The sequence below is a fragment of the Anticarsia gemmatalis genome, chromosome 10 (assembly GCF_050436995.1).
Source record: "Anticarsia gemmatalis isolate Benzon Research Colony breed Stoneville strain chromosome 10, ilAntGemm2 primary, whole genome shotgun sequence".
NCBI lineage: Eukaryota > Metazoa > Arthropoda > Insecta > Lepidoptera > Erebidae > Anticarsia > Anticarsia gemmatalis.
In genome coordinates this window covers 8682761-8696354 of record NC_134754.1, presented here as the reverse complement: position 1 = coordinate 8696354, position 13594 = coordinate 8682761, and the positions used below count along the sequence as shown (strand labels likewise).

At 36.2% G+C, this 13594-nt stretch overlaps 1 protein-coding gene across 1 annotated transcript; it reads right to left on the bottom strand.

Annotated features, from left to right (window-relative positions):
- Positions 1-8203: 8203 nt before the first annotated feature.
- LOC142976300 (uncharacterized) lies at positions 8204-13594 on the bottom strand. The gene is made up of 3 exons (XM_076119588.1): positions 12708-13594; positions 8375-8447; positions 8204-8263 (listed from the first exon to the last, which is right to left on the bottom strand). The coding sequence occupies exons 1-3, from the start codon at positions 13592-13594 to the stop codon at positions 8204-8206; spliced, it is 1020 nt and encodes a 339-aa protein (XP_075975703.1).

The window sequence follows — 13594 nt, the reverse complement described above, 5'->3', positions numbered from 1 at the left end:
TTGCGTAACATCTACGAATGGACTGTTTAGTATCGTATTACTCAAGGCTAAAGCATTTTCACACGCTGGTTTTCCAATTAATATTTTCCTCTTTAACTACAATTTGAGTACGGCATTAAAGTTTCATTGAGTTATTTCAGGCATTTATATTACTTTACCAAAAAAAACTACAAGTGCCATCCAAGTTGAAAACCAGTAAATAGAAATTATATTCCTTTATTTTCAAGTTCATTTTATATCCGTGGATGTACTGTAGTGCGATTCTCTACAGTCGTTAATATCGAGCATCGGGATCAGTTATTATGTTCTGCAAATATATTTCCTTTGGCACCTGCTAGAGGCGCTCACCAGATTTTCATATAAAAGTAAAAAATAGCTACCACTATTGACTACTGATCGCACTACTGAAGAAAATTATCTTATGTACTTATAAAATTTCCATGTCACAATGTTAGTAACCGTTCTCCTCCAAAACGGCTCGACCGATTCTCATGACATTTTGTGAGCATATTGAGTAGGTCTGAGAATCGGCCAACATCTATTTTTCATGATCCTAAGTAACACTTTTTTTTTATTTATATGGCAAAACAACGTTTGCTGTGTCAGATTGTATGTTATAAAAGTTGGTATAAATTGTACAGGCGACGTCATTACACAGTTCCATCTTGGTAGGTACGGTCCGGCTGGTGCCTGTGGGAGTAGAATGTAATGAAAATATTAAAAGTTGCCTGTTCCGTCTGTCGGACCGCGGCCGAACGTCCCCTGGCTATTTCCGAATATAGAACAGAGAACTGGTGAAATGGCTTTCTCGTTGCGATGACCCTACTTATGTTTATGCTGAGCCAGAAATATACAATAATAGAGATAAAGGTTTCTGTTTAAACCGTTTTAAGTAAAGATTTTGATTAAGACAGACAAATACGCAAACCAGATGAACTTTTAAGTAATGCTCAAAAATATTTTTATCGATACACGTTAAAGTAACAGTGAAAGCACAGGACGTAGGTAAGTGTAACTTAAAATTAATTGTTGTTTGACCATTCTGTAACATGGTCGATTAATACTCTGGTGTTCACTTAAAAGGTAAAGTTTTAATCAATCCTTTTTATATTTCAGGTTTCTGGCCGTAGTTATGTAAGTAGGTAGGTAAAGTATCTACCTACTTACATAACTACGGCCTAAATATTGCTTATTTGGATTCACATATTTAAATGTTTGTCTTTATAGTGATTAAGACGAACATTAATCTGCATTTTAACTAAGTACCATTAAGAGAAGCGAAGGTAAAATGCCGCTACATCACTTTTAGTAAAAATAACTACGCAGCAAAATTTTATCGAAACTGAATAATGTTTGTTACAATAAGTATAAAGCCGCTAAACCTTAAAAGAGTTTGCAAATATTTTTACGCATACTTTGACAAGCTAAATCCCGGTAAAAAGTTTTACGACCAAACTTTTCCTAATCGACACCTAAAATGTCATTATTTCAGGGAAAATCTCCATGGAGTGATGAATTTTAGCTCGTTTTTGGTAACCCTTCCGTTGCGTGAATATTTAAAAAGTCGTTGGCAACATTTTAATTGGGCAATCCGGGCAGGATTAAATTATCAAGACACCTAGTTAAGGCGGCTGAAACTTAATGAATTCGACATGAATTAACCGCGCACCTCGCCGCTTTTGACTTCCGCGGTGATCCTACTTTGTATGATACTCGTGACAATTTTTTTATTTGATTCTATTGTAATAAGAATGTCTTTTATATTTTTTTTAGTTCAATATTTTTTATAGAGCTCTATTTTGTTGCATTACTGCAGACGGTATAATTGAAGTTATTGTCTTATATTAACGGATGTAGAGTTTAACGTCCTAACCATTAGTTACATCAATGGATTAATCAATGGATTAAAAAACAGTGTTAGATATCATGACAATCGGCCTGGTCTTCTGGGATTCCTTCTATGATAAATACCTTCTCTACGTACCTACTTAATACTACTTTCTTTGTTATTATTGAGAGATTATGATGTTTTTGCTTAAAGTTTATTTCTTTGTTTATTAATGATTAAAATGTTACTTGCAAAAAGTTAAAGTTTCAAAACAGAAAAAAACGAATCAAACAAGTTTTAAGAATAGGTAACTTTTTTAATGTGTACGAGCACCGTCAACGTTGAGTTTACAAAGAGCTTTTTTAATTCACAACCAACCAATTCCTAAGCGAACGTAAAATGTTTACTCTGCCCAAAGAGGGGGACATTTAAAACTTTTTTTTCTGGTCTCTTTTGTGACTTAATTTTTTACGGTGAATCTCCCGAGACCCATGTTGGATTGAAGGACTTTAAAACTTCTCAGAGTTCGTTAAAAATACCGTTGTTACAATGGGTTACGTAAATTTTCGGGTGGATGAATAATTTTACGGTTCCCTTACGATGTTATTTATTCTGTCAAAGATCAGAGATTAAACGTAGATGCTGTTCAATTTACATGTTGTTTGGAAAGCGTATGTGACAATGTGTTCAGAGGGGCTCTTACGTCGATAGTATGCATGGATTCAGTCAGAGATCAAGGTTAAGCATATAAGTATTATTTGGTAAACGTGTCGTTGTAATACTATGAGATAAACAAATCATAATCAACATTCATTATTTATAGATTTTCTCCACCCTCTACACGGCAAAGGAGAAACCTTCTTTTCATTCGCGACAGTTCTACCTGTACTGTGCTGCTCATGTTCAGGTTCCTCCGACACGGAGCCTTACGCAGATTCTTAAATATAGGTATGTGTAATCCCTACTAAATTAATTTCTTGCTTTTTGGACCGAATAAAGTTTGCAACCATTAAAAACGATAGCTGTTACAGAAACTTCTGTAGAATATAAAAACATAACTGTAGACAACATTTAACTTATGTGATTAAATTCACTTAGAAAAATAAAAAAAAGAGACAAACAACAATTATTCAAACAGCCATACAATTCCTTCAGGAGAATAAACTTGGCCGGTACCACGCGACAATATTTCCTTTGTACACATTAAAATTTATCGCTAGCGCGAGACTTTACGCGAAAGCCGGGTGATAAAATAAAATGACAGTTGTTTAGTACAGACCCGGGAATATTGTTGGTACATAGTACGTAGAAATTGAAAGGTATGGGGCGCGTGAGACCTGTTTTATTTATGTCACCAAATGGGTTTTGGATTGGCGCGAGTAAGTGGTAGGGGTAACGATCTACATTCACTTGCGATTGCGATGCTATCTAAAAAGTCTGGTGTTGTGTTTACGTCTTTTACACAGAGTAGAAGACACTTTATTTCTGTACCTAACGTCATCATTAAAATTTCTTGTAGCACCTTAAAGTTAAGATAATACGCGTTACATTTCTTTTTAAACAATAGGTAAATGGTCACATATTAAAATCTAAGTACCTTTATGTCACTTCATAGTACGACAAGGTCTAAACATTTGTAGGTCCTAAATCTCAAGCGCGTCTTTTATATACTACTAATTCAATATAAATGTTAGGTAAAATTGCATTTACTTATGATAAAAACAAACGACTTGTACAAACATTGACTCTTAACGTTAACACAACTATCCTTACAAACGAGTTCTATGTCAATCAAGCTCCTTCGTCAACGTAACTCAATTTCGGAAACCTCGAATTCAATTCCACCTGTACTAAATTTAACGGGCCTATTCCAAATTTACAACTAATTTCAACGCCACGTTCGATATATACCTTAACTTTACCGGTTACGTTCAGAGCTGATGAAAATTTTAGGAAATAGACCAGAAGCTGAACTCTGATTGTAGGCGGTAGTCATAGAAAAATCCTTTTGCTTTAATATATGATATGAAGAACTATTGAAAGTAAATACGTAGAGAAAATTATGTATAATATAATTTAAAACAACAAAATGCAACACTTTTCAAAGATAATTTACATGCACGCAGAAAAAGCAAGATTGTATGTGATATATGTAAGAATGTTTTTGTAATCAGGGTGGTTTAATACATAATATAATCAGTAGTATAAACATTCTCAGCATTTTCATCAAAATAAAATGTTCAGCGCCATTTCTTGCTATTCTTTCCTATACTCAAAGAGCAAATTTTATTTTATTGGAGAGATTCAGTGACAAGCTCCTGAACTAAAATCACGGCAGACGGCGCGAGTGAGTTTCATTGCGCTTAGAATCACTTCGTATCGCGTTAAACTGATTGTTACGAGCTATTTCTAGAATACGCCCCCATTTTGACTTTGAATTTGGAATAAAATGTGTATTGTTGTTTTATTAGTGGCCAGTAACCTAAATCCAATGGGAATTTTAGGTTACTTGCAAAAATTTCTTGAATTTAAAAGTCATTCAAGCATTGGCAGTTATGCCAAAGTTAATTTAGTTAAGTAGCAGCAAATAAAAAATATGTGCACTTCTCAGTTCTCTTGAATATCGCTTTTTTATAACGTTAAAAGCGTTTTAACTAATCGAGAAAACAACAAAAATAAAATAAATTTATATCCTGTTTCAAGCCTATTTTTTACACTTAATATAAATAATAAACAATGTATCTAATGAATTAAGACATCTAACACATAAAATGCCACCATATCCAAGAAAACTACATCACCGTAATTCACATAACAGGAACGGCGTGCTTCAGTAAATTGCTTCAAGCTCATGTCCTCATGTTTTATGTGAACAACTAGGCAAGTACATAAACGATACATAAGTTAAGATTTTACTGTCGAACACAACATAAAGGGGTGGGCACACGGCTTTATGTTCCCGGGATTAGGCCGGCGGAGCTGTAAACATGGTCAGCAAATAATAGCACATAAAACTTGTGTGAAAAACACTAGTTACGGCCTCTGAGATGAGCCGCGGGAGCGTTGGCAATGAAGTGCTGGTTGGATACCTACCACTGCTATTTTTATTTTTGATATTATTATTCTAAAAAGCAAATAATGACAAGTACTTGATAGCAGCTCTATAGTTGAATGTAATAGGGAGGCTTCCGGCGACTGGGACCGCAATTAACTCGGCCCGCGGTCCGAGTTGACGGATGAATTTAATTTTAATATTTTTCTTCCGGCGACTGGGACCATCCATACATGAATACTGAAATATATCGTTCAAGCCAAAAATAGTACAGTCGCGAACCTTGCATACACGGCTTCTTTCCAAAGTTTTTAGACAACAGTAATGTTTGTTTTTGTTAACTATTAGCAATATAGCAATCTTCTGCTAACGCTACCGTAATTCCTAATTCGGACTAAGCAGTAGGGATGAGGCTGTTATATAGAATGTCAGGACAAGATTTAGTGGCCACTGTGTATTGTGTATTGGGATACACCGTGCACAACTAATTCACTTTGTTTTTATTACCTAAATACGTTGTTTACTTTAGACATAGTTATGGAAGGTTGGAAACGAAAAAGAAAATAAATACTGAAGAGATACAATTATTAATGTATAATAACTAAGCAAACACTACCAGTAGTTTCTGTACCTTCTAGTAGTCTGATTAAACTAAGTTTCTGATAGCGTGATATGACCGTTTTAATTCTTTTGGAGTTTCAATAACAGTTTTAGTCTCTACATTATATTTCAATGGGTAGTGGTTTAATACACTGTACTTACACAGTATCTCGTAGATGTACTAACTCATGAACCAATATGGTTTCGCATTATCATCTTGGTTATCAAGGCAGTAGACATGTCATTCACGCACAATACGATTTCAATAATTGCTTTTTAATAATGGGGTATCAGTATCAGAGTCAGTATTTTTTCTTAAAAACAAGCACTTCCGTTTGGTAATTCATAAATCAAGGTTGTATTTTTTTCTTTCAAATGGTATAAAAATATTATCATCACGTCAAACTCCAAGACATACCGAAACAAGTGAATCACCGTATAAAAGATTAACGAATTAATCGTGCCCCCGTTGTAGGAGGTCGTAATGGTGGTAATGGTGAGCAGAAGCCATAACGTTCATCGTAAAACTCCCGCCAACTACATGAAAATTATATCAACTTGTATTGTCTTCTTGAAGTGCATTATTGATTTAAGAAACCCTTCAGTTCAGCTTGCTTAAATATGAGGAATAAATACTAAGGCAAACAAAGTATATAACTTAAACTGTTCATTCGTAAATAAAAAAAGTTCTCAGCAGTTTTTGTTATTGTAAGCTTCTAAAGAATTTCCTTTTTTATATCCCTTTTTTTATTCCTTCTACTCGATAATAAACATAGGTACAAAGTGCAAGAAAAAAGTTTAACTTACAGTTTTTCTTGTGTATTTGATGCAGCATCGCTGCTGTTGCTAATTCGCCGATCACCAATTCTAAAATTTAGCTTGTACCTATACGGTCTCACACAGTTTCGAAACGATAGCCTCGATAACCTAGATCTTAAACAAAGACAGGGGTTCTTAATTTCACTGATAAAATATAACATTAAATTAACCATACATAAGTCAACAACAAACGAAAACTCCACCAAAAATTTTAATTTCCAGACCCAAATAAGTATAACAAATATAACAATGGAAGTTAGGACAGGTCCAATTGTGGAGTCGGCCGATCCTTCAAAGTCCCCCGCGCGGATGTCATCTGCAATATTATATACATATTGCGTGGTGGACCCGGCCCATCCCTAAGGAGATACTGTTAATTATCAAGTACAAGTCTCATGCCCTCGGATACCTTCGTATTTTGTCTTCATATATTAAAATGTTTTATACATATTGGGTTGTGATGAAAATTTTGAGTTTTCGTAAAGTTAATTATATTTTTAATTCTGGCTTTATTGTCCAGTTTTTCTTTGAAATGAAAAAGTTAATTAGTATATTTTTTTTATTTGGCTTCATTTCCAGTTTTTCTTTGAAATGAAATAACAATTTGAATATTAAGGGAAACTTCTGACCGCTTTAAAGTGATTTCCATCTTTTTGCATCGAAACGAATACTATGTTATAAAACATTAAGTTAAATTTTAATATTTTTAATTCAGCTTAATACTTTCAAGTTCAGCAACACTGTGATTGTTACAATTTGACGTTCCAATCTCAAATTTTATTATTTCTTTTTTACAGTTACTTTTTTAAGATGTTGTTCTACCTTTGAACTGGAAGACCGCCGCTGGGGATATTTGACGTCATTCCAGTTCGAAAATTAAATTTAAATCCCCTAACGTTTTTTCCCGCCCTCCGAATTATAGGCAGCCGTAAGGACTTTTTCTGTGTATTGTTTAATTTTGTTGGGGTCAACATGACCTTTATTATGATAAAGTGGGCTCATCTACAAGTCTATATTTTTAAGCATTTATATTAAATATTTAGTTCTGGTGTGCGTATCATAAGAAATGCTATTCATGGTTCCCAGAAGTAGCAATTTCTTTAAAATTCGAAATTTTAATAAAGTATGAAGAAACCATTGAAGCCGATAATTCATAGAAGTATATTAAGCCTATAACAATGGCAAATTTTGTTGATGTATTTATTTTGGTTTTGTTACCTTGAAGCGGGACTCCGTGCTTACGTAGCCATAACAGAAAAGGTAAGGAGCAGAGGCCACGAGGGGGCAGCTCCAAGGCACTTGTCAAAGCTCGTAATATTTTATTAGATAACCAAATAAACCTCCGCGAGTTTGCAATTTTTGTCCCCGAGATGTCTCGAATATTTGCATTACGGTGAGGAATATTCCGATTTTTTGAAATAAAAAAGTTGCAGTTATGTGTCTTGGACTGCTCCGTAAATTGGTAATATTTAAATAAAAAAGGACATAATATTTGTGGACCAAAACGAATGATTATTAACTAGCGTACTCTACCCGTTTCGGGAAAGTTTTGAAGATTAATCATTGGTACAGGCCATCGTAATTTCCACTGAAATCTGAGCCATAAAGATGGGGTTACCCATTTAATATAATACATTACTTCGCATACGCACACCTATTAATATTCATAATACAATTTAACGTACCGAGGTTAATTTCACCTAAATATGTAAATTATCATGAGCCGACCACCGTTAATTTCGAGATGTCAGTTTGTAAATAATTCTCACTCCCTCTCACTTATGTGCGTTTTTTACAAGAGTGAGAGGGAAAGGTGATGTGTGTATTATGAATAAGGTGGCAGGGAAAATTTTAACGGCGCCTATGAGGGTTGTGAATGCTGAAATAACTTTCAAATATTGTCGCTAGGTGGACGGAAAGTTTAGTTCCTGAGGGAGGCTGTTTGCCGGGTCGCGCTCGTCTCTCTGTTTATAAATGAAACGCATATCATTTTAAAACAACATTCGGTGAACGTTACTCCATCTGTGAACCTCTCCACAGCTGAACCATTGTCACCCTTATTCGAATTGTCATACTGGAAGTTTCAAACCAAAGTACTGTAGCACAATTTTATACTGTGGTGGGTCGCGAGCTTCGAGTTTGAATAATCTGTACGTAGATTTCGTACATGTAATGTCATTTTGGGCAAGCGAAGTTAGGGATATTATAATAATGCTCGAATGTGTCCGGAGTTTGGACAACTTTGGTCTGTTCTGCCTTAATTACAGACGTGAACACATTAGTAGGGGGTCATCAGACGGAGGGAAAGTTTCATGCTAAATTGTAATGTAGTGTACTTGTAAGAAATTCTTAGTCTATGTTTTAGAACAAAATGTGTGTCTAGGGAGCTGTTTAGGTGAAGCAGACTATTAGTTGCTAAGCAAAGCTTTGTAAAGAAACAAAGTAGAATAAAATGCTGGGGTAAGTAGTGAATAAAACACTTAATTTCATTTTGATCTTGAGTTTTAAATAGTAGCATAAAATAATTTCTAAATAAAAAAGATTACCAACTTTTTATCTTAATCCACAATCAAAACAGCTTGTCAAAATACAGTAAGCTTTGATTTAATTTTGGTATCATTGACAGCTATCGCACACATAGCATCACAATTTGAACGTCCAAAAATCACAGAGCATTATATCTTAACAGCGCGCAATCCATCAAAAAGTAAAGCAATAAAAAACTTCAGGGAACCGATAAACAAGGCGAAAACGCAGTTAATCCGACAAATTGCTATTCGCGAGAGCGTAAAACACAATTAAAAATTCAATTCGGTAGAAAATACTCGTGGAAAAAGAGTAAAAAAAGTGGAGGAATCCCCGCCATCAATCTGTAGAATTATTTCATTTGCGTATTAAAATTCCCGTTTTGTCCAACACTGAATTATTCGGCGTTGTGTTAATTACGGTGCGGGGTTAGGCGCCATAGAATGATAACCGAGAGGTGAATTGTGATGTGTTACTCGAATGGTACTTTATGAGAATGCAAGTCATTATTTTTACAAGCTGAGATTAACGGGGTTGTGCGTTTGGGCACCAATCCACGATCCACGCAATCAGTAAAAAAGTTTGTTTTGTTCTAACCTGTTGTCAACGTTTACAACAAAAGCCACATAGAATTGAATCGAAAGATACCAAATATTTAGTAAGTTTCAGTAACGTGCTTTTTGTCTTTTGTTTTTGACAATTGCAATTCTAAAACTAAATAAAAGAAGGGTCTCGCATTTTCTTACTTGCTTTTGCATCAAAATACATTTTTATCCAAAAAAATCATGGTTTTCTTGTTCATGTCCTTCTCCATCAAATATACCATTATATTTATTATAATATGAAACAGTCTATAATTGTGTAAATAAACAATGCTCACTAATGACCGTCTGATGTAAATCGCTTGTGGGCAGACGATGGTGACCACTATTTGTACACGGACGGACAGATTGACACTCTATGTAATGGACTGTTGGTCTAGACTACGTTTTAGCGTTACATATTTATCACATGCTCATTTTCAGAACCTAACTAATGAAATATTTAGCGATAATTTGATAACAGAAGGTAAGATACTGTCAACTGAAATTTTGATATTGTACCATGCATTATTTTTTTTTTCTTTAATTACTTTGCGGTGTGCTCTATAGTCTACCGGCTATCGAACATCCACAGCTTGACATTTAAAATGTACTGTAACAGTTCGTAAGGCGTCCGCTAACCATTTTTTCATACGAAAATACTTGATAACTAAATAGATAGATAGAGAATTGCGCTAAAGTTTCACGTTTTATTTTAGTTTTTACGTATTTACTTCTTAAAAAAAATCTTTTTATACAATAATTTCGAAGCGATTGCTCATCGAAATTATTATTTAGATTTATTATTTACATTTCTTTACTTCATTTATCAGTCTGGCAGTAACGGTGCTAATTACAGCCAGACCCTTTGAGATACCTTGTAAGACATTTTTCCTTCCAAACTTCCAATAAAGAGTTGTTAAAAGGAACACATAAGGCTATTACCACTTTTCTTCAACCCTATGTAAAGCACGTTCAAACTGCCTCATTATCAGCCTACTCGAGTGCCTAGTGCTAGGTAGAATGCCCACGTAACCGCAGTAGCGCCATTACGCACGGCTGTCACGTGCTAATCACGCCGGCGTGAGGCCACGCACTCCTAATTCGCACATTTACACCTCTGCGTAGACTGTGGAAATGGTTCGTGTATTATAATGAATTTGGTGTTGTATTGTAGTTAAGATAAGATAAGTAATATATCCAGATTTGGTAAGGCTTTAAAGTTTTAACACATTTTAATTCGATTGCGAAATATAGATCAATGCAGTATGTCTTTATAATATCACTACATAGTATAAAACAAAGTCGCCCATTTTGTCTGTAGTCCCTTCGTATGCATAAAACTTTAAAACTACGCAACGGATTTTGATGCGGTTTTCACTAATAGAAAGAGTATTTTCTCCGACAGGTTTTTATATATAATTGAAATACATTGAAACTATATTAGCTGAGTTATAGCGATTTATGTCCAAGAAGTCAGAAAAAAAATCTAATTGAAGATTGCATTTGTGCGTGCGCCGCTTATACCGTTGGATACAAGTAAGAACAATGTATAGCAAAAACATTGGTCTTTATTAGTTCTACAAAAAAGTCCGCGATGACATATATCCAGCTTTTTTATTTAAGTCACAAAAACTACTTTTCTGTATTAAAAAAACATTTAATTCGTTGGGTGATGTTTAACTGGTGATATAACCAATAATACATATATCCTTATCAAAATAAGTAAGTTCATCATCACGAGCATTTAATTTAGATTATTTTTGCAGTTTACAGTGTGTTATTTAGACATATAGTTTAGGAGATATCACGATATTAGTATTGCGGCACGGTACGGGCCGGCCGCGGCGGCGGGGGCATTTTTCCAAAAACTGATAGGGGGGGGGCGATCAAAGAAGAGTCACAGAAACCAAAAAACATTTTAATATTTTAAACGCGGTTAAGGGAAAGAGAAGTTATTGTGAATTGAAAATTAGTATCCAATATGTGTTGGTGCGTTGACTGTATTTGTCGAAGTAGCGGGATACACGCAAACGAAGTTGCGCGGGTCAGCTAGTTTTTAAATATAATAAAAATACTCAATTCTTTCTTAAATCCAGTTAAACAGTTGGGATAATATTCTTCTAATAACGGAGAAGCAATTATCCAACAGTAGGACATATAACAGTCTAACAAAAAAGAGGTATTTAAGATAATATATGTCTGAATAACTTTCATGACGCTGTAATTCGGACAAAGTCAACTTATATCAAACGATGCAAACATCTTTTAATTGATAATATTATAATGCAACGGGTCTTATACGCGATTGAAAATTTAAAGGTTAGGATACCTTATTTGCTGCCCGACGTTTCGATCGCATTACAACGACCGTGGTCACGAGCTGACTGATGTGGCTGCTAAGCGTCGTCTTCTTGCGGCGCGAGTTTCGACGCCTACCCTCACTTGGTTTTCACTTAGTGTACATTGTTCGGAATTGTCGGTACTTCGACACACAACACTAACGACGTCTTTACACTGGCGCGTTACGTCATGCCGGCGACGGCTGCACTTGCTGATGACAGGATTCCACGTAGATGATAAACGGTATCCCTCTTCACGGTTGAAATTAGTATGTTTTTTGATTTCAACCGCTTCTCGTACTATCCTGGAGTAATAGTGACGATCTGTGGAGAGGACCCGGGGTTGATGTAGCTCGATCCAGTGATTGGTTCCTGCTTCCAACAAGTGCTCAGCTATCGCGGATTTGTTGACTTGCCGGTTCTTGACAGCTGCGATATGTTCCTTGACCCTTTCAGCTATTGTTCTTTTGGTCTGTCCGATGTATGAACTACCGCAGCTACAATCCACCTTGTAAACGCCAGGTGTCTGAAGAGGAATTACATCCTTTGGCGTGCGCAAATGGTTAGCTACTTTGGAGAACGGACTATATACAGTCTTTATGGAGTATTTCTTCAGTACTGTTCCAACTTTATCCGTTACTCCTTTTATGTAGGGCATAAAAGCTGGTACTCTGCTAACACCAGTCTGACATTCTTGCCTCTTCAGACGTCGTTCGGTTCTCCTGTATCCGTTTCGCTTAAGTACCTCCTGAACGTGTGAGAGTTCACCGTCTAGGTGTTCAGGGTCACAAAGGTCGTATGCTCTAGTTGTCAGCGAAGCCACCACGGATTGCAGGTGTCGCGGATGATGATGCGAATTCGCGTGAAGATACCTATCGGTGTGTGTCGGTTTTCGGTAAACAGTGTGGCCCAAGGTACCATCTTTTCTCACCTTTACTTCGACATCGAGAAAGGCCAACGATCTGTCTGTCTCCATTTCATATGTGAAGTTGATGTTAGGATGAATGGAGTTCAGGGTGTTCAACAGCCGTTCTACGTCCTGTTTATCTCCTCTCATGATACAATACACATCGTCGACGTATCTTTTCCATAGCTTCACATTTGATGCCTGCATATCTATGGATTGCTCAAAATGTTCCATCCAGATGTTGGCCATAACCGGTGCCACTGGGCTACCCATGGCCACTCCGTCGATCTGGAGGTAGTATTGTCCACGATAGAGAAAGTAGTTACCTTCTAAACAGTTCTTCAGTAAAACGACGTACTCACTAGACAGACCGTTTTCCCTCAACTTCATCTCGACGACATCAAGACAGTCCTGTATGGGAACGTTGGTGAACAGTGACTCCACATCAAAACTCACCATAACCTCATCCGGTTCCACTCTCATGGTCTTGATGATATCGACAAAGTGACGAGAGTCCTTCACGAAGGATGCAGTCTTACCTGTTAACGGTTGCAGCACTGACGCGATGTGTTTCGCCAAATCATAGGTGGGAGAATCGATTTGACTCACTATAGGGCGCAGCGGTACACTCTCCTTATGTACTTTAGGTAAACCGTATAACTTAGGCGGCTGAACGCACTTGGGTCTTGCGAGACGTTGAAACACATCCTCCGCGAAGAGGTCTTCATGGTCCTTGATCAGTGAACGTATACGTTTCGTCACTCTGGCAGTAGGGTTATACGACACTGGTTTGTAAACCGAAGTGTCACTCAACAGATTCCGTATTCTTCTGTCATAGTCTTCTGAGTCCATTACTACGGTGGCGTTTCCTTTATCAGCCTTAAGCACTAAGATATCACGATTAGCCCGCAGTTTCGATAGTGCTTGACGCTCTTCCAT

Bases quoted from the DNA above. Each gene is read 5' to 3' on its own strand.
- LOC142976300 (XM_076119588.1), bottom strand. From the start codon at position 13,594: ATGGAAGAGCGTCAAGCACTATCGAAACTGCGGGCTAATCGTGATATC. The intron at 8,448-12,707 runs GTTGGCCTTTCT...ATCTACGTACAG, and splicing joins GAAATGGAGACAGACAGATC to ATTATTCAAACTCGAAGCTC. The intron at 8,264-8,374 runs GTATGACAATTC...ATTTATAAACAG, and splicing joins ACTTTGGTTTGAAACTTCCA to AGAGACGAGCGCGACCCGGC.